The 20,648-nt window shown below is 40.2% G+C and overlaps 1 protein-coding gene across 1 annotated transcript; it reads left to right on the top strand.

Annotated features, from left to right (window-relative positions):
* Positions 1 to 278: 278 nt before the first annotated feature.
* Positions 279 to 18,916, top strand: ETNPPL (ethanolamine-phosphate phospho-lyase). Its single transcript, XM_020808846.3, has 13 exons — positions 279 to 514; positions 3,093 to 3,211; positions 3,357 to 3,516; positions 5,117 to 5,191; positions 6,282 to 6,375; positions 8,223 to 8,339; positions 10,317 to 10,399; positions 12,320 to 12,545; positions 13,301 to 13,455; positions 13,722 to 13,811; positions 14,962 to 15,092; positions 15,400 to 15,467; positions 17,737 to 18,916. The coding sequence occupies exons 1-13, from the start codon at positions 462 to 464 to the stop codon at positions 17,854 to 17,856; spliced, it is 1,491 nt and encodes a 496-aa protein (XP_020664505.3). The 5' UTR covers positions 279 to 461; the 3' UTR covers positions 17,857 to 18,916.
* The last annotated feature ends 1,732 nt before the right edge of the window (positions 18,917 to 20,648 follow it).

The following is a 20,648-nucleotide window of genomic DNA, read 5'->3' as shown; positions in this document are numbered from 1 at the left end:
CTGGGGTTTCTGGGAGTTGCAGTTCAAATGCATCCGAGTAACAAAGGTTAAGAACCACTAGTTTACATGGACGGGAAACTGTGGACTGGGATTAAGCAGAATACAGAGAGGATAATCCTATCATCGTTGCCATCATCATTGGCGGTGGTGAACACGAATAACACTGGGAATGAGCATTCCTGAAACACCTGCAGTCTTAGAGGGAAGGGAGACCTGAACCTGCCCCAGAGGCCCCCTCCGGAGGGTGTCCGCCGCTCCCTAGCTCGGAGTGAGATGGGGAAGAAGGCAGGACGGCTCAGATCCAGACTGGGAGGGTTGCTGAGGACTGGAGAAGAGGCGGAGGCGGCGGAGGAGGTGGGGCTTGGCTCTCGCAGGGACCGTAATAAAAGCAAGATGGGTCCCGGCAGATCGAGATCCAAGTCTCTCCCGGCAGTCAGAAGAAGCGCCCAAGAGCCCGCAGGATGGAGATGTACACCAAGGCAGAGACTCTGGAGCTGCGGAGGAAGCACATCGGGTGAGCCGCCGGGGCGCCAAAGGGAAAGCCAGGGATCTGGGGAAGGGGCGAGGAGGGTCGCCTGAAGTCGGGAGCCCCGCTTGCGTCCCGGCTGCGCGGCCGCTCCTCTTGCTCACTTCCATCCTCTGCGCAGCGCAACGCGAGCGAGCGCTTCCAGAGAGGCTGAGGCTGCGCTCGCTCGCTCGCTGGCTGGCTGGCTGGTGGGATTACTGGGTTGCAGGCGGCAGCTGGGGCGGGCGCGTTGATGATGGGAACCGGATCCATCCTTGGCAGGCTAAGCTGAGAGCTGAACGGGGAGCCAGCCCACCCTCTCGCCTGCTTTGAATTACTGTACAACGATCTTGTGAGGGCTTCTTGGAGGTGTCAATTTTCTGAAATAAAAGATGGATGGCGTGTGGTTATGGTCGGGCTCAAGGACGCCGGCCCCTGCATCTTTCCTACACTTCTAGGTCCCATCTTTCAAAGATATATGTTCAAATCTCGCTCTCTTTCTCTCTGTGCTAGTACCAAAATATCATATTTTCCTCAAAAGCTCCACATTTGATCCTTTAAACCATCATATAGGTATACTAACTTTTTAACCATAAAAAAGGGGTTGTTTTTATTCTTATTTAATAGGGCATGATCTAAAATTTCTTGAATTTATTTGTTAAGCATTTGCTTGTGCTTCTCGTACTGAAATCCACAGGATATGCAACATGTTTATTTGGCGGTTCTTCTAAATTCAGTAGGACAGACTATCCTGTTCTGTTTGTTTTATTTCCAAAGTAAGCAGTGAGGAATGTTTAGTCCCACTTCAGTTTGCATAAATTTTGCACCTTCAGAAGTCTTTGAGCTTGGGTAGACCGTGCCCTTATTTTTGTTTTGTTTAAGAATGCCAATAGTTGTAACCTTGTTAATCACTACTTTATAAAGGGCTTTTTAAAATATTAAATAACAAGAAAACTTTTCAAGTAAAGCTTTCCTAGAAATGACCGGAAGCCCCTCATGCCTTCAATGGTACTTGCCGACTCCTCTTGGCTTCAATTGATCTATTGAAGTCTTCTCAGTAAAGATAATTATTCATTTCTCTGAAGGTTTTCCTCTAGAGATAGGGCACACGCTTGAATAATACAGGCTCATCTGGCAGCCTTCCTATCCTCCCTGGTTGTGCATAGGACATCCATGCCCTTACCTAACCCTGGCAGAAATAGTCTGATTAACAGCAAGTGGGTGGCTCAAGGTTTGACCTTCCAGAGGGAATTTCAGCAAGCGGAGTCAATATGAGCAGAGCAGACTGTCTTGTGAGTAGCATTAGGTGAGCTAATGTTAGAGGCTAGCATCTGCATGTCAGCATGTAAGATTGTATAACAACCCACCGATGACTCTACTCCAAGTCCTTGCATAACCAGCAACTGTTGAGTGTTATGTAAAAGTGGGCCTCTGTTACCGCCCTCCACAGAGAAGAAAAGTTCTGCACAAGCTCTGAGAATGACTGTTACTGCAGTTTTCAATACAATAAGTTAGCCTGGCTCTGCTTTGTTTCAAAGGAGACCTAACTGGCTGAAAACACAAGAGGCTAGAGCTTAGAGTCTTTTGGGATGGGGTGTTTTTTTTAAATGTTCAGGAGCAAAGTTTACAGTATGTTGCATTCTGCTTTTCTCCCTTCCATGCATATGGCTTGATGGAAAAGAGCACCCTCCACCATTAACACCTGTCACGGGGAGAGAGCTCTCTTATTAAAGCGAAAATTGCAAATGGGGTTGCAATATAGTATTACTATATGATAACTTCTTGATTAATATTTCCCAACCTTTGCTGACTGGATTGTTTATAGGAAAGGAATGTCCTCAGACTATTTCCCACAGAATTTTGGTCTTCCTTCATATGTTATCAACCCCTTTGTATTGGGCAGGGGGGGATGTCCAAGGATTGGCCAATATGTTAGATGAAAATCTTGTCCTGAGTAGAGGGTGAAGGATAGTTCCTGCATTTCAGATCAAGAGTGCCAAGATCTAGGCTGGACTGATTTGTGCATAAACTGTATTGCACTCTGCCTTTTCATGTGATGACTTATCACTCGGGGCCTTGCAGCTGAACTTACAAGCTGCTTCAGCAGAATCGTTTGGGTTGAAGTGATATCAGATGATCTAGAACAGCTCTTTCAGAAATCATTTCCCCCAGATATCTTACACTACAATCCCCATCATCCACAGATGGCTGGGCATGGTGGAAATTGGCATCCAACACCAGAGAAAGAGGGACCAATCTGAGAAAGGCTGATCCAGAAACTCAGAATGTTTTGGCCTGTGGCATCTGTCCCACACAGGGTCGTTCTCTGCTGATGCTGCAGCCCTTGAGGGACAGATGTGCCTCACCAACGTTTAGCCTTATTTACTTTGGGGGGAGCATGAAATTTCTGGATCTATTGCTAATGAAATCTTGCTGCAACAATACTTGAGGACCTCTGCTAGACAGGAATGGGTGCACAGCATGTCATTGTACCTAAGTACAATGTCTGAGAACTATTGTTGTAATAGTCTGAGAACTATTGTTGAATAACCCTGAACTAAAACAATATGGTTTCCATCTTTTTCAGACCTTCATGCAAGGTGTTCTTTCCAAAGGACCCCATTAAGATTGTGAGAGCTCAGGGGCAGTATATGTTTGACGAGAATGGAGAAAAATACTTGGACTGCGTTAACAATGTAGCACATGGTAAAAACCATAGTTTAATGTGTGAGATGGTGATGTCTGGATAGCTCCCATTTATTTTGGGTGTTTAAGTGGGGATGTATTTTCAGATTCTCTTCGCAGGATTCATTGCCTAATACTGTTCCTTTCCTTATGTGGCCCTGTACAGTTGGACACTGCCATCCAGACGTGATCAAGGCTGCAGTGAAACAAATGGAGCTCCTCAACACCAATTCTCGATTTCTGCATGACAGCCTAGTCCAGTATGCCAAACGCCTCACTGCTACCCTTCCAGAGCAGCTCTCCGTTTGCTATTTTGTGAATTCTGGGTATGTCTGAAGGACTTTTCATTAAAATGCTCTTTCGGAATCTTCTATGAATTCATTTCATCTTCCAACTAGTGATGGGCACAAACCACCGGATCAGCAGTTTGTGCTGGTTCATTTACTAACCAGCAACAGGTGTTCTGGTGGTTCAGCGCCCTGCCCCCTCTAGCAGGTGCCCACTCAGAAGCAGCACCTGGAGGAGGTGGAGCAGGGAACCTGGGATTGCTGCCTCTGAGTGAGCACCCATCGAAAATGATGGGGTACTGAACTGCAGAATACCTGTGGGACAGGTTAGTCTGAGGGAAGGCATTTGATATACCGTATTTTTATGTGTATAAGATGCCCCCTGTATAATACGCTCCCCCATTTTTCTAACTCAAAAGTAAGAAATCTAAGTGGGACTTAGCATGTGTAGGGGGAAAGGGATTAAAGCAGTGCAGGATCACTTTGATCCCTGCTTTCCCTTCCACTTGTTTTTCTTCTCTCCTCAGCTTACTTCATGTATAAGACGACCCTCAATTTATATTCTAAAGATTTTATACAAAAGTATAGTCTTTTACACAGAAAAATATGGTACATTTAAACTTGAACATACAAATAGCCCAGTCTTAATTGAGTGCTATAACTGCTACGCTATAGTTCACATTCCTTAATTTGAAACTCTTTGCACTACAGTTATGCATTATTTTACTGGAGGAAACTGCCAGGTTTTGGATTTCTGTAGCTTTAGCAGATAATTGTCATCATCATGCAATTGAAATCTGTTCAGAAATGCTAATATCACAGCTGTCAGCCAGATTAGAACACGATTCAATCCCAAATGGAAACTTAGATGAGAGCAGGATTTTTGCTTGGTGTTGAAACCAGAGTTGCTTCAAATGTGTGGATGTCCATCCGTACACACATTGCTCACATGTAAAGAACTAGCCATTACAACTACATATATGCACATGCTGATTGTATGTCCATTACATTCCTAAACTGGGCAGAAAATAGAAACTGTCATTAGCCCAGACTTTGATATGTTTCCAGTCTTGCTGGCTGTCAAGGAAAATGTAGGGATACTCAGAGTTGTGGGTGTGACCCAGTGACCCCTGGATGAGGGAGTTTCCCATTTCATTTTTGAAGAGATAGCCTAATGAATTACAGGGAGGTTTCTCTGCTAATAGAAAGAAATGGAGGGCTCCCTGTGGGCAGAGAGCTCGCTAAATGCCTTGTAGCTGGTAGGCTGCATCCACTGAACAGATCCAGAGAAAATGGGAGAAGCAGAAGTCTGCATGTTGCCATAGATTACAATCTTTTGTAATTTGTAATTCCAAAGATAGATTGCTCTCCCTGATCATGCAACCTTGTTGCTACCATAATCAGGATGTGAATAGGATAACCAAGACTTTCCAAACCTACTGTCTGCTAATTGTGTTTGACTATAACTCCCATCATTTTCAGTCAGCTTCTCAGAGTGGCATGCTGCAGACATGTTGGACTACATCTTTCATTATCCTCAGCTAGTCTCTACAATCAGCATCTTTTGATGCTGGATTAAATCTCACCAGCCTAACCATAATAATATATTATTTCATTCCCTCTTTCTGTTTTCCTGCAGGTCTGAAGCAAATGATCTTGCTTTGCGCCTGGCTCGGCAGTACAGTGGCCACCAAGATGTGATTACCCTTGACCAGTAAGTAGATGTAGCTGTTTTGTCCTCATTGCTTTCACCACTGGGCAGGAATTTGTGAAAGAAGGGGCTGTGCCTGTCATGATATGGATTACAGCAGTGGTCCCCAACCTTGGGCCTCCAGATGTTCTTGGACTGCAACTCCCAGAAGCCTTCACCACCACCTCTGCTGGCCAGGATTTCTGGGAGTTGAAGTCTAAGAACATCTGGAGGCCCAAGATTGGGGACCACTGGATTAGAGAGTGCAGAAAAACAGTGGATTTCCCTTATTGCTGAGGGGAAATGAGTTTAAAAACTTCTCACCTTGCTTCTCCCTATTCAAACTGCTGGGTTCTTTACATTCCACTGTGTGAAGAAAGATTTTGACAGATAGGTTTGTTTTGAGAATAATCAATGGCGTAAAGAATGAGGAGTTAGCTGGACATTTCTTCAAGGGATGGCTGCTGTCTTTTTGCTAAGGCAGTGAACTCAAAGGACTAAATATATATAAAGTGGTGGCTCATAATCTGAGTGGATGGGACCACATCCTGTTGGTGGAGAAGATTCCTTCCTCAGTCCACAGGCTGTTCATGTGTTTGTATGTGTGTATATGTGTATATATGATCTCACTGTGGATTATATTTGCGGGCTTGTTTGACTTTTTGAAGTGTGTGTTTCAGCACGCATTTCCATATAAAGACTTATCTTTAGGGTTATGCTGGTGCTGCCATGCTCATACCACCTTCCCTTCTACCTACAATACTCAGAGGTTTCTGACAACTGGCTCTAGAGGATTTCCAGCCATCTGGAGCAGTTCTGGGAGATGTACAGGATGGCTACCGTCAAAAGGAGATTATCACTGCAGCTTGAGCGGGAGTCTACTGCTTTGCCAGTGGCAGTCCAGTACTAGATCTTGCCCATTGTTGTAATTATGTTTGCAATATTCATTTTAAAAAAATCTGTTGGTTCCATATACTTATTGCAGAACAGATGGATGAGAACAGTTTGTTTAGAACAGGATAGAGGGATAATATGCATCTGTTGGTATTGTTGTTACATACAATGAACCCTGTACATGGAAGTTCTGATATAGGCCGTTTATTTCTTATTTCAGTGCTTACCATGGCCATGTTACCTCCTTGATTGACATCAGTCCATATAAGTTTAATCAATTGGGAAAAGATAGCAAAAAAGAATTTGTCCATGTGGTGAGTATTATGCTAATTTTGTATTAATCATCCCACCCTGCCTCAGTAGATGTCCTTGAGTATATTTCTGTTACACAGATAAAATCAAGGTGAACCAAGATGAATCAAGTTCTAAAAGAAATGTAGAGATGATACTAGCAAATCATTTCTGAAACCAAAACTTGGAAAAGGAACTTTGTACACCATAGTTCCCAGAACCCATGTCATGCTGGTTGGAAGGTTCTGGAAACTATATTCCAGAAAAACATCTTTCCTAAGCATTAGTTTTAGAAATGGTTTCTCAGAGTCACTTTTGGACTACAGATCCCAGAATCCATGCCAAGGTGGTTGCTCCAGAGGAATACATTTCTCAAGCATGAACGCTGCTAGGGCATTGGTCTGCATGATAGCTGTTGGGTTGAATCTCTTCCAAATTGGCCTAAATGCATATTTGTCACTGTTTCCTGGCCAGCCTGGAGTCACTCCAGGGTTGCCATGGCTGTGGAAAACAATACTAACTTCCTATAGTAATTGTGAAAGATGTCTACTTCAAAACATTTTCGAGATGCCTGTTCTGCCCTCCTTCTCAAGAATAAAAATCTATGGGTAGGTGTATCCTCAAAAAGTTTTATGTCCTTTAAAAAGTGTTTAATAGAGGCTGGAGGATAAGGTTTTCAAGATGATTTGTACATGGATACAGATATTTTGGATTGAAATATATGCAATACCAGTAGATCAGTTATATAATGCATGGCTAGGATGTCTTTTAAAAAGGAAAAGTGCCGTTATTGCAAATATAGATTAGTAGTATTTTTTAAAAATACACATCTATACCTAATGATAAATAATCTCTTAAAACATGGTCCTTACTAAAAATAATTAAACATTATTGAGAGAGGAGCTATCGTATTTTTCCAAGAGCTGAACAGGTTTATTTATTTATTTATTTAATTTATATGCTGCCCACACTACCCAGAGATTGCTAAGAATAGGACGCTTTGGAGGTCATCATTCCATAAAGCTGCCATTATGTCAGATGCAATTTAATGGCACATAGCAATAACAACAGATCCAGCATAGAAAATTGGAACGTTCATATCAAATCAGTAGGTGGAATTTCCAGCTACTATGGAATATATACCAGAGTACAGTTTTGAATGCCATATACTGCTTGTGAGCCTTCCAAAGGAATTTAAGTATACATTGCTGAAGACAGATCTTAGACTAGATGGGATGGGGGTGTATGTCTTCTAGATTTTCTACACCACTTCCCTGAAAAACAGAAATGTTATTGCTTGCAGCCCTATTACCACACACTTTCTTGGATCCAGACTTATAGAATTCCTACCAAAATCGCTAAGAATTCAGACACAGATAACTTAAGTCTCATTAATATTAATTAATATTCATTCAGCATTTAAAAAAATCTGGATCCAGCTTGTTAAATCCTGGAAATATAAGATCTTTTGCTCCCTATGAATCCTGTTGCATAGTTATGCAAATAGCATAATTTTTAGTGATGAAGTGCTATAGGTTAACAAATCTCCATAGGCAGTATCTGTTGTATACAGAGTTGTGTGACTTGGATTGCAACAGGTAATGCCCATGGAGATTTCTTAAGTTATGGCAATCTGTTGCTAAAAGGTTAAGCCTTTTGCATAACTGTGCAACAGGATTTTGGCCATAGTTTATTATTATTAATTTGCTACAGGAAAATGTCAAGAGAGATTCAGTCCATCTTATATGCAACTGGTGCACAGATACACACTACAGATAATTACGTTGTTTCTGTGGGCAGCAGCCATGAATTATCCAATTAAACATGAACATTTAAAAGATAAGAAAAAAAATATTGTATTACATTTTAGGCTCCTTCACCAGATACCTACAGAGGAAAGTACAGAGAGGACCATCCTGATCCAGGAAGTGCTTATGCAGATGATGTGACAAAGATTATTGAAGAAGCCCATAAGAACGGACGCAAGGTAGGTCAATTTTAAACAACACTGAAGTCCTGTTGAGATGTGTTTTCCTCCCCAGCTGAAAAATGATTATCCTAATCAGGTAAACTGTGATCTCCCCCATCCCTAATTCTATTTTAAGATGCTTCTTCTTCTGCCCTCTACCACCTTAATTCACATTCATAACTTGCAAATAATATGAAAATAAGAAGGATCAACTAAAGAAGAATAAATAAATAGATAAAAGTAGACCTCCATTTCTTACTTTAATAGTAAACAATCAGAAACTAGTTTGATTCTGCTCTCCATCAGCATATCAAGGTCCTGTTGACCTCTATGGGAGATGTACGTCACTAGTAATAGTTAAAATAGTATTTGTGGACTTTACATCTTTGGACTACAACTCCGAATCCCCTAGCCAGCATGAGCCTCAGGATAATGTGAAATGTACAGTAGTAACTTCAACTGAGACTACCCAACAAATTTGCTGAAGTACATTCAGTGTTTCATTTTGTTTTCTGTAACAACATTTAAGGTCTACAAATTATTCCAGAAATAAAAGTAATTTGGATTATCAAACTGATAAAATTAGGGCATAAACAAGCCCTTGCACATAATGGGAAACTTAATAATTATTGGATTTATGGTGACTGGTAAAAATATGTAAAACAACTAAAATTATCCAAAACTTAAAAGCACAGCATTTGAACCTATGTCAAATTGCTGAATTTGTTTTAAAAATGTACTCACAACACCCATGGATGCTTACGTCTTCAGAAGTGGTGTTACTATTTTCCACCCATTTGCCCTCAACTGTCCCTACGCCCCCTTTAAAGTCAAAGGAGTCTACCACCCATCTTGAATTTCTTATTGAGAATTTCCAAAGAAACTAACGGATAGTTTCTATTTTCTTCCCTTTGTCTCTCTTTCTCCCCCCTCTCACATATCTTCATAGGTTTTGGTGCCGTAGACCTGAGCCAGGACAAGTTGATAAAGTTTCACAGACTATGGGGAGTCTTCTTCTGCCTGGCTGTAGTATACCGCTTCGAATATAGTGTACGCTGCTTCTTTAGACGTTATCGCTTCACCTTCTTTCCAGGAAGACGGCCCTGCCCAGCTTGTGTGGACTCTGAGGAGGCTCAGGGAGGGTTGCAGACAAACAGGGTTGGGGGGGGCAGTTAAACAGTGGATTTGGGCTGACCCCCTCCAGGCAGACGTGGGGGAGAGCAAAAGCATAATTCTGAGTGAAACATGTAAGCTTCACATTCCAATCTTGTCTGAACGTTTGCTCTTGGTTTGAAATAATGTTTATGCTTTGTTTTCAGTCCTAGCAACTGGAGTTACTTCAGCTCTAGGCTCTTTCTTTTGTCAAGTGCCTCATCTTTAGATACTCTGTATAATTTTTTTTCTAAGCAGGAGTGCCTAATTTTTTTTTTAAAAAACCCCTGAAACCTTTTTAAAACTTGCCATTTTAATACCAGAAAAGGATGAGATCTTCTACCATAGTATGCCATGCAGGATGGAACTGATAAAAAACCCTATATTATATTTTTCTGATGGATACAGAGAATCATTAATAATTGTTAAAAAAAAACTCATCAGAAGAATGCACTTTATCATCCATCAAACAACCTGAAAGTAGATATTTCATTCTTTTGTATCTGGCAAAGCAAATACAGTTAAATATAGGTGTGAACTTTGAAAGTCACATCCAACACTTTTAAAATTTGAAGTCAACCATTGGTTTTGGGGTAGTATTGGTAAAAGCTAAACTGGTTGTTCGCCCTGGTCCAAAAAATAAAAAATAAAAAATAATTGGGCACTCTGGCAATATATTTATTTTTGTTGCTGCTCATAGACATTGAAGATGTAAATTAGTTGCCCATTTTGTTTGTTCATATGTCTTGCCTGTTTTTATAGGATTCATGCCTGTAACTGTTGGCTCATGTGTGAAAGAATAAGTAGAGGAATGCTCGTCTTATATCATCTTTTCTTACTTAGATTGCTGCCTTTATTGCTGAGTCCATGCAGAGTTGCGGAGGCCAAGTAATTCCACCTGCAGGCTATTTCCAGAAAGTGGCAGAGTATGTATAGTGCTTGGAATGGGTGAATTGTAGCAGGCTACTTAGCAGAGCAAGATGCAGAGTTCATAAGGCAAAGGAAGATTCTGAGAGTGTATCTACACTACACAATTCTAGCAGGTTGTTGTTGTTGTTGTTTAGTTGTTAAGTCATGTCCGACTCTTCATGACCCCATGGACCAGAGCACGCCAGGCCCTCCTGTCTTCCACTGCCTCCTGGAGTTTGGTCAAATTCATGTTGGTCTAGCAGCTTTACTCCACTCTAACTAGAATGGTTCTGTCCTCTGGAATCCTCAGGCATGTGGTTTGGAGATACTTTAAATTCTCTGCTGTAGTCCAGAGGAATGCAGCGGAGACCTTAGGCTTAGAATTTGAAGTCCTTCATCAAACTGCAAAGACCAAGATTCTGTAGGATGGAACCATGACAGTTAAAGTGAAATCAAACTGCTATAGCTACATAGTGTAGACACACTCGTAAAGCAGAGGTCAATTCTATTTATGGGAGAATACTTCCTTGTAGCTTTGTTCTTCTAAACCATAAACAACTAAGATGTTTATTATTTATTTATTTAGAATCTTTCTAACCTACCCTGTATCGTGAGAACTCAGGAGGGAATACAATAAGAAAAACTTAAAACAATTCAATCAATTTAAAGCATATAACGTTATCTGAAAGAATTTAGAACAATTAGAATAATTTGATAGATATATATGGGTACATATGCTTGATGGTATGTCTTTAAATGTGTCCACTATTTTAAAAAAACTGGATTCAGAAGTTAGCAGGGTAGAAGACACATTAGCTGTTGATGGACAGGGAGTTTTTAGATGGAAAAGTATTCAACACTGACACTTTTATTGTATTCTGGAGCAGAACATTCTTGAAGCACATGATTTTTGAGCATTTTTTTTAAAAAAAATCCTATATATGCTTGAAGTAATAAACAATGATAATAGTAAGCCCAACCTAATACATATCTATTCAGAAGTAAGCTTGATTGCATCCAGTGGGGCTTTACTCGCTGGTAAATCAGCATAGGATCGTTTGGGTAGGTGATTTTAGATGGATAATATTATTTAATATAATACTGCCTGAAGTTTTACTAATATTAAGGATATATGATGTTATTAATTGGAAAGAAGGGGTTGTTTTATCATGTTTTAATGGAATTTTATTATCCTGCCTGAAACAATAACTGTATGTATCTATTTTATACTGTTTTGGTTTTACTGGTCTTGTGTGTGTGTGTTTAGTCGTGTCCGACTCTTTGTGACCCCATGGACCAGAGCACGCCAGGCCCTCCTGTCTTCTACTGCCTCCCGGAGTTGTGTCAGGTTCATGTTGGTTGCTTTGCAGACACTGTCCAGCCATCTCATCCTCGGTCGTCCCCTTCTCCTCTTGCCATCACACCTTCCTAACATCAAGGTTTTTTCCAAGGACTCTTTTCTTCTCATGAGAGAAGAAATTTATGGTGGTCTTAGAAAGACCACCATATGTACCCATATATATGTACCCATACATATCTATATATGTACCCATATATATCTATCAAATTATTCTAATTGTTCTAAATTCTTTCAGATAACGTTATATGCTTTAAATTGATTGTTTTAAGTTTTTCTTATTGTATTCCCTCCTGAGTTCTCACGATACAGGGTAGGTTAGAAAGATTCTAAATATTATTATGGTCTTAGACCATAATAAAGTACTACTACATAGGATTGTTCAGTAAATCAATCTAACTGAACAACAAAGTGTACGTAGCTTTGTAAGGGTTGCTATTGCTGTTTCGCTTTTAGCTGTGAAGGTTTTTGTGGGATGTTTCAAGTAATCATGTAATGGTACTTATGTGAGATGTAATCCAACTCTTTTTGAAATCCTGTGAGACGGTGAGGCATCTGGAATGTTCCTTTTCATTTTCAGATCCGTTCACAAAGCAGGTGGTGTTTTCATAGCTGATGAAGTCCAAGTTGGTTTTGGTCGTGTTGCAAAATGTTTCTGGGGATTCCAACTGCAAGGGGAAGACTTTGTGCCGGACATTGTCACAATGGGGAAGCCAATCGGCAATGGCCATCCCATGTCTTGTGTAGTAACAACAAGAGAGATTGCTGAAGCTTTTGGTGCCTCTGGATTGGAATATTTCAACACTGTGAGTGTCTCTTCTAATGTTATCAGTTAAAGGTTAGACTTTGGGCTGGTTTGCATGTGCCGTGTGACCTGTGATTTAGTTACATGCATGATTGCACCATGACAGATTATTATAGGAAGAACTTTCATATCTCCTAACAGCAGTTCAAACCTTGCTTTTACCTTACTCAGTTCACACACTCAGTGGGATTGGAAATTACTGCCCATGATCCAATTCATATGCATGGCAAGGAGAGCCCACTTTGGTAAACAATATTGTCACTGAGAGAGATTCAGAAGAAATCATACTTGGAGTAGCCCCACTGTGGGATTTCTTAGTTGCAACCATTTTAAATGATTTCAGTGGGTTTGTTATGATTACCTCTGTATCCAACAATATGAGCATCACTCTCCTGAAAGGATATATAACAACAAAAAAATCATGGCATATAACACCATTGTATTATATATTAAGCAAGACTTGTATGTGGTTGACACATAGGCATAGACAGAGAGAGAGATGTAAAAATAGTTACTATAATTTAACAAGAAATACAGCACAGATGACTTTCATCAAGGGTGTTAGCCCTTGATGAGCAATTTCAAGGGCTTTTATCTCCCTTCTTAAAATTTGTTATCTTCAATAGACTTGAGCTGGTCATTCCTTCCTTGCAATCAAGTGTTAATTTGTGTCTTGATCACAACACCCATGAAATTTTCTGGCTGTAGAGAAGCTTGAAGCAATGGCTTTATTTTCTTTCCCATTCCTCCCATTAGTTTGGTGGCAATCCAGTATCCTGTGCGATTGGTCTGGCTGTTTTGGATATAATAGAAAAAGAGGATCTCCAAGGGAATGCCTCACGTGTTGGAAACTACCTCGTTCAGCTGCTGAAAGAACAAAAGGAAAAGCATCCACTGGTAGGAGATGTTAGGTAAATCCAATTTCTCCGATATCATATGGGAAGATATAGGTTATATCTCTCACTATCGCATTGCTGCTGTTGAAGTAAGATCCAACTGCCAACCGAATCACCTTCAGGACATGGAATGGGGAGAGGCCATTCATCATTTTGTACTGTATTTTGCCTCAGGTGGCAAAATGTCTTGGTGGCTCCTGTCAGAGATGGCCCTGGTGCCATTTGTACAACACTGAACTGATTGCTCAACAGCTGATCTTTTCTCATTTCTCTTTCTTTAGGGGTGTCGGCTTGTTTGTTGGGGTAGATCTTGTGAAGGATCGGCAAAAAAGGACACCTGCCACTGCTGAGGCCCAGCATATTATCTACAAGTAAATGTTTTGGGTTACTTGAGTTCTTCTTTTCATTAGTTAGGCTTTACAGGAAGGGTGCACAAAGTGCAGCCCAGAGTCCACAGGTGCCCTTAAGGGCATTTTTTGCCCTCCCCCAACTCATCCAGTGCAAAACATTTTACTGTATGAAAAATGGAATTTTCCACTCCTAGAGCTCTCTGGGACTTGTGGCTTTTGCTTTAGGGAATTTTAGAGGGGTATTCCCAATACCTCTACCCCTCCCAAACAATCAAGTCTTTCCGGTTTTCCCCCTTTATTTGACTGGCTATTTCTCGGCCTGGTGTGGCTTGTGACAGGTGCTGGTGCTCTTGCCTGATAGGATTCTCCTATTTTGCTTATGTTGATTTGCTATGTTTAACTCAACCTGCCTATAAACAGGGAGGGATCTCATTTGGATCTTATAATCAATTTCTTGTCCTTTGTGACATTTTAATCATGGCTAAACCAGTGATGTCTTTTTAGCCCTGCAAATTTATTTATTGGATCAATGTGTGAAGAAGGGTAAATAAAGTCTTATGGAAGGCTTCTAAGACAGCCAGTTCTATGAAAAGTAGTATTTACTGGCCAATGTTTTTTCAAGTTGGATGAAGCTTTCCAGTTCCCTGGAGGCAGGAAGAACTTGATGAAATAGCACCGCCATCCAAACAATTTAAAATTGTTTTGTGCTTGAGAAGAGGCTTTTTTTGCAAAGTGTTTTAGGGGTCCTTTTCATGTTTTTTTTTAAAAGCAGGAGTTGGGAGATGAGCTAGCCCTCTGAGGTTAAATCCCCACTCCATCACAAAGCATTTGAACCAACTTGTATCACAGATTCTCCCAAATTCTCCACCTACCATTGCTATAGAATAGCATAGCAAAGGTAAGAATATGTGTTGGGGAACAACTCTCAATGGAATCATCCATGTAATGTGACTAAGTATTGGGCTACTAATTTCTTAACATATCCATTAAATAAAATGTTGAGCATTCATCTAAAAGAAAAGGGCTTGTCCTTTCTGTATATGTTATAATTTGAAACTGGGATCCTTCTCAATTCACCCACAAGGTTGGAAGCAGCCATGTAATTTCATATGTCTGTTTCTGCATCTTAACACTTGCATTAAAAATTAAATGTATGTTTCCATCTAATCAGGCTGAAAGAACAAAGGATTCTTCTGAGCGCAGATGGACCTTATAGAAACATATTGAAATTTAAACCACCGATGTGTTTCAGCATGGAAGATGCAAAACACGTAGTCAATCAAATTGATGAGATTCTCACAGGTAAACATTCTTGCTGGATTACAAGCTATAGATGTCTGTTAGCTTTCAAAGCCAGAGTGCAGGTTTTGTTCCATAGCTGTTGGGTCTAAAATTACAAATGCTGAGAGAGAGTTAATTCTATCTTGCAGCAGGGTTTAAAGCAGAGGCCAGATGGCCCCCTATCATGGATACTACAGGAAGGGACTTTTTTCTGCATTGGAAAGGAATTGGATTTGATCACCTTTGAGGTTCCAACGTTAGCATTTTAAATCATGTGACTTTTGCTTTACACTTACATAACTTGTACTTCTTTTCTTTCTTGCCCTAGACTTAGAAGAAGTGACCACAAGCAATATTGGAAATGGATTACCTACAAGCACACACTGTAAACGAAAAGTAAGTTTCAAGCATCTAAGAGAAAAGCAGGCTCCATGGTTTCACATTGATTTAATCTAGTGCCATTGAACCCAAAAAGATATGGTCTTCTGTTTTTTGTTGTTTGATCACTTGTGATTATTTTTGGATCTTTCCTTGGACAACATAACTTTGTGAGTGGTGAAATTATTAATAATGCCTAGGAGTATTACATAAACACAGAAATCACAGTGCTTCCAAGAAGGAATGAAGATGCTGCCTCACAGTTGGCTAGACCTTTAGATTTTTTTTTGGCACCATTTCAAGATATAAATGCAAAAACAGAAGTGCTAACATACTGAAACAGGATGGGCTGCATACCATCCCTGGACCACTTGTGCTCCACAGGCCATCTCTACACCCCCAGAGTTCCCTTCTTGACACCACATAATCCAAGCAACTATGTTAGGACACAGGGCATTTAGGGATCATAGTTTGTTTCCTAGCATGCTAGGAAGCAGCAGGCTGTAAGAGCATGATTCTGCATGGTGTGTGCTCCTGCCATAAAACCCTAGGCTTAACCACTGTGCTCTGATACTATCCTTAAACTAAGTCCAGGTAACAATGTTTGCTCATACAAGACTCTTGTTATTGCTGCCACTTTCATTTGTCTCTGTGTTGATTTGTTAGACTTGCCTTTCACCTGTTTGCTTGTTACCTCTCATCCTATTTACTGTATCATTTAAACATAGATTGTCTAACAGTGCATAACATTTTGATACCACTTAAAACTATGATGGCTGCATCCTAAGGAATTGCGAGTTTTGTAATTTGGAGATACTTAGAATTTGTTGCTATCATTCAGAGCAGGACATTAGAGCTACCTAACAGAGAATTCTAAGCATCTTACCAAATGACAGATACTGTACCCAAGATTCCAGAGGATTGAGCCCAGCAGTTATAATGGCACTAAACAGCTACACTCTAAGGCTATAGCTACAGCATTGTAGATATAGCATTAGAGTCCCTGGTGGGACCTGCTGCTTGTATCTGTTGGTTCCTGAACACCATGTGCATAGATAACAGTAAACTAGAAAAGCCATTGTGATGTAGTGAATAGACTAGGACTCAGGAGACTTGGATTCAAATTCATACTCAGTCATGGGTACTGACCAAGAAAGGAAAATGATTACCCACTCATTGAATGTGCCACATATCTCAAAAACCCATTAGAGCCTGTTTCCTCTGCTGGCATAAATCAGCAGAGGGATCTCCTATTTTGGATTTGAGCTAAAGTCAAAAATGACTTGATAGCACATAACAAAAATCTAGAACTAAGAATGAACAGATCAGTCTGTTTCAATGTATGCTTCTTCCCATGTGTTCATTCATAATCTTGAGCCATCTTGTTTTTGCATGACTCCACAAATTTAAATAATAACCTGCATTTAAATAAATATTTAAATATACATTTCTTTTTCCAGCAAAGCTTGGGAAAGTAACCAAGGCTCACTGGCCCTGCAAGCTGGGGGGTTATGTGAGCAACAGTCCAACAAAGTTACGTACTTTGCCAAGCTTGGGTCTCACCATAGCATAGAAGAATGTGGCCAAGGGACCTGTATTGCCACCTACCCAGTTTGAAGTTGAAGCATTGCAGAAGTTGTAATAATGATACAAAAAGCTTTTGCAAAATGTGTGTTTTTAACTATATTGTGAAATGCTTTCTTAAAGCAAAGAATTCTATTTCAGAAGCAGAAAACTGCAAAATTCAAAAAATGTCTAGCCCATGAGGTGCAGATTTGGCCAACTGGATCAGAATTTGCAAATTCTTGAATTCCTCAAAGGTTATAAACCAGGAATAAGAGGGGGTTCTATATTACTTACATTTATATGCCACCTTTACTTTTACAAGCTCAAGACATTCTGTGAGTTTCATGGCTGATCAAAGACTGCAGAACTTCCATATTCTAGTCTAACACTTTAACTGCTGCTACGCCACATGGGTTCTGTGTGTACAGAGCAAACCAAAGTAATGAATGCAAATTACAAGCATGGATATTTTCCCCAGAAATATAGGAAGAATGTCTTGGTGGAAACAGCTGCTTAGCAGTGGGATGGACTGCCTCAGAGGGTGGGTGGACTCAACTTGACTGGAAGGTTTTAAAAAGAGGCCCACTAAAGGGATGTTTTAGTTCAGGTTTTTCTGCTTCAGACGGCAGTTGAATGACTCTTGGGGTCCCATCCAGCTCTACAATTCTGTGATTCAATATACACTGATAATCAGCTTATTCACACTGTGCCTTGGCTTTAGACACCTACTGATGGGAGCAACCATGAAAGCAACAGCCATATCAACAGGAACAGATGCCGGCAAGAAAATGGGTTTTGCACTGAAGGACATAAAGTGCCTTGCAAAAGGATCCGGACATGAAGCACAACTTTCTGACGAGGAACAAGAATATATGATTGGGCATGTTTAAGGATGAATGGATATTTCCTAAAATTAGATATGATACTAATAATAATATCTGGTGTAACTGTATTCATTTAACTAGTTTTAAAATTAGAGCCTGCTTGCATACAGCTAGCATAGCTGCCATTGCGTGAATTACCTTACTCAGATTTTGGCTGAGCTGTCATTTCGTGTTTGAAATTTCAGGATTCAGTGTTGAGAGGTTAATAATTTCCCATGTTTTAATGGCTGACACATTGCGCTAGCCAGCATTCTGCTGAGGTAGTTCATGCAAATGTTGAAATAAAATATTGTACAATTAAAATTTTATCTCGTAGAAATCACGTGCAAGTATCAAGTCGATTCCGATTTGCCGTGACCCTCACATGGTACAAAGTGCTTTGAAATTGTTTCCCAAACCTTTCTTCTGGTGGCTGTCTGGGACTGTGTAGATTGTCCAAGGCTGCACAGGTGAGAGGGCATGTAACCACTTTGCCACCCATGCTCTGGGATAACATTGGCTGGTTCCTTTCCTGGGCGTCACAGTGGGAATTTGAACTCCTGGGTCCACAGTCAGGTGCTCCAACCCACTAAGCTACACCAGCACATTTAAAATAAAGTAGAATTTTAAAATCTGAATTCATGGAATTCTTAATTGGAGGCGAGGAAAGAGTAAATATAATCCTCAATAATTCCCTGTCTTCTCAAAAGGATTTCAGCTTTTTTGTTGTTTAGGACATACATACCTCTTACTTCCACATGGGGTTTCCTTCCACAGCTATAGGGATGTGAAAGGTAGTGATCTTGTTTCACATTGTTGAAGAATTTGATGATTCGCTGTATAATATGACTGAACTTTGCTGTCTTTTTAAGGACTGAAACTGTAAACTACTGGTGTATTTAGTTCTTTCTAGTTCTGTATATATGTTTTGTCTTTGCTCTTATCAGCATTCTTTATGAACTCTGATACAATGCCAGTTTATCATTTTCCAGTGGTCATTGTGCATTCTGGAGAATAAAGCTATTTTTAACCTCTGAAGCTTCATGTTTCGAAATGAATAATTTTCCATCGGTATGCAATAATTGCTTGGTAAGGTGGTTTTCTTTTGGGGGGTTGATCATTGCCCTCGTTTACTCATCTCAGACTATACTTAGTTATAAATTAACATGAATAATGTATACAGATATCACTTTCTGGGAGAGGAGAAATAACAGTTCAGAGGTCACTCTTGCAAACACATATTGCTGAGCATCAGCATATTGAATAGCACAGGTGGTGTAGCAAGGTTGTATGGGATTTTTTTTTTCAAACTTTAAAAGAAGATTTAATTACTTACAGTATCTTTCTATGCACAGCTGTGTGTCACTTCAGGCCGCCTACCAGCTGCATGTGCCATCTTCTTTGTTACCCCATTCTGTTCATCTTTCCACCATGTCTTCCTGCTCCCTTCCATTGCCAACACTCAACATTCCGTTCCCATTCAGCTGCCTTTGAGGTCTCTCTACCCCCATCTTTAGGAGTTTAAAATGTCCAGCTTTAGGAGTTTCAAGTGTCTGTAAAATTGGGGGATGAATCCAATTCTTGTCCCAACTTGTGTACACTTGTTGAAATGAATAACACAAGTTTTGACTAAGCTGGGACTAAAATTACACCCAAGTTTAAGCCAAACAAAAGTAGACTATCTTCCTCTAAGGTTTGTGCGTATAGGAAGAATGGGGAACCTCTTTCAACCTCATGGCTGAATTCCATTTCAGAGATGTGAAAGGGGAAGTGCATTCCATCAAGGCCAAGGATAGAAGGGTGGGAAAAGTAAGGGGAAATATTTAGAGCTTTCAAAATGTAAAAGAAATGTGCAAACACTGGGAAATAACCAGAGGCTGGATGTCGACATGTCTCTACTGGCTTTGCACGTTGCACATCTAAACAATGGTGTTATATTGCATAAAAATCAGGTTCTTAAGCCAATAGGTTATTTCCCCCATCTATTTCACTTTGAATTATCAACTGCACCAACATTTACTTTCAGTTTTCGACCACAGTATTCTGCTTCTTTGCATTTTATATATTGTATTAATTCTTGGTCATTATTCACTCACTTTAGAACCTCTTTGTTGATCACTCTCTTGAGCCAAGAAATTCTTAACATACTCCAATAAGTTCACATTTCATATGCTTCCATCTTTAACTGTGTAAGTCATAATTCCAGGTCATACAGTAGAACCAAGAGTACATCATGCAGTCAAAGTCAATTTTACAAATTTCTTTGCATATTACAAGCTTCAACTAAAGAGGAAAATATTACATTCTTAAACTTAGGCTGCTCCAAGCCATCTCTATTCTGACATTTCCTGTGTGGCTATCTTGCTAATGTTCATTCAACCACATTCAGGGTATTTAACGTTTGCCAATCCACTTTACAGTTTCATTTTGGATCTTTAACCAAAGACAAAGAAAAGTTCGGATACTTTGTTCTCATGCCTGAATTTCAAGACAAGCAAGGACTAGTAATGGCTTTTGGGTAGGCAGGATTATAGAGAGGAAAAAGAACATCAAGACAAACATATCTCCCACCTCTATGCCACAGTGGTGCCTCACATAGCGACAATAATCCGTGCAGCAAAAATCACTGCAAAGCGATTTCGTTGCTATGCGATATTAAAAAGCCATAGGAATGCATTGAAACCCCTTCAATGAGTTCCTATGGGCTTCAGACTCACCTTTAAGAGAAAATCCTCCATACGGTGGCCATTTTCGCTGCCCGGTAAGCGAG

The sequence above is a fragment of the Pogona vitticeps genome, chromosome 5, assembly GCF_051106095.1.
Source record: "Pogona vitticeps strain Pit_001003342236 chromosome 5, PviZW2.1, whole genome shotgun sequence".
NCBI lineage: Eukaryota > Metazoa > Chordata > Lepidosauria > Squamata > Agamidae > Pogona > Pogona vitticeps.
The sequence above is the reverse complement of the archived record's forward strand: the minus strand, read 5'-3'. Positions and strand labels throughout refer to the sequence as shown.

Bases quoted from the DNA above. Each gene is read 5' to 3' on its own strand.
- ETNPPL (XM_020808846.3), top strand. From the start codon at position 462: ATGGAGATGTACACCAAGGCAGAGACTCTGGAGCTGCGGAGGAAGCAC. The intron at 6,376-8,222 runs GTGAGTATTATG...ATTACATTTTAG, and splicing joins AAAAAGAATTTGTCCATGTG to GCTCCTTCACCAGATACCTA. The intron at 13,812-14,961 runs GTAAATGTTTTG...CCATCTAATCAG, and splicing joins GCCCAGCATATTATCTACAA to GCTGAAAGAACAAAGGATTC.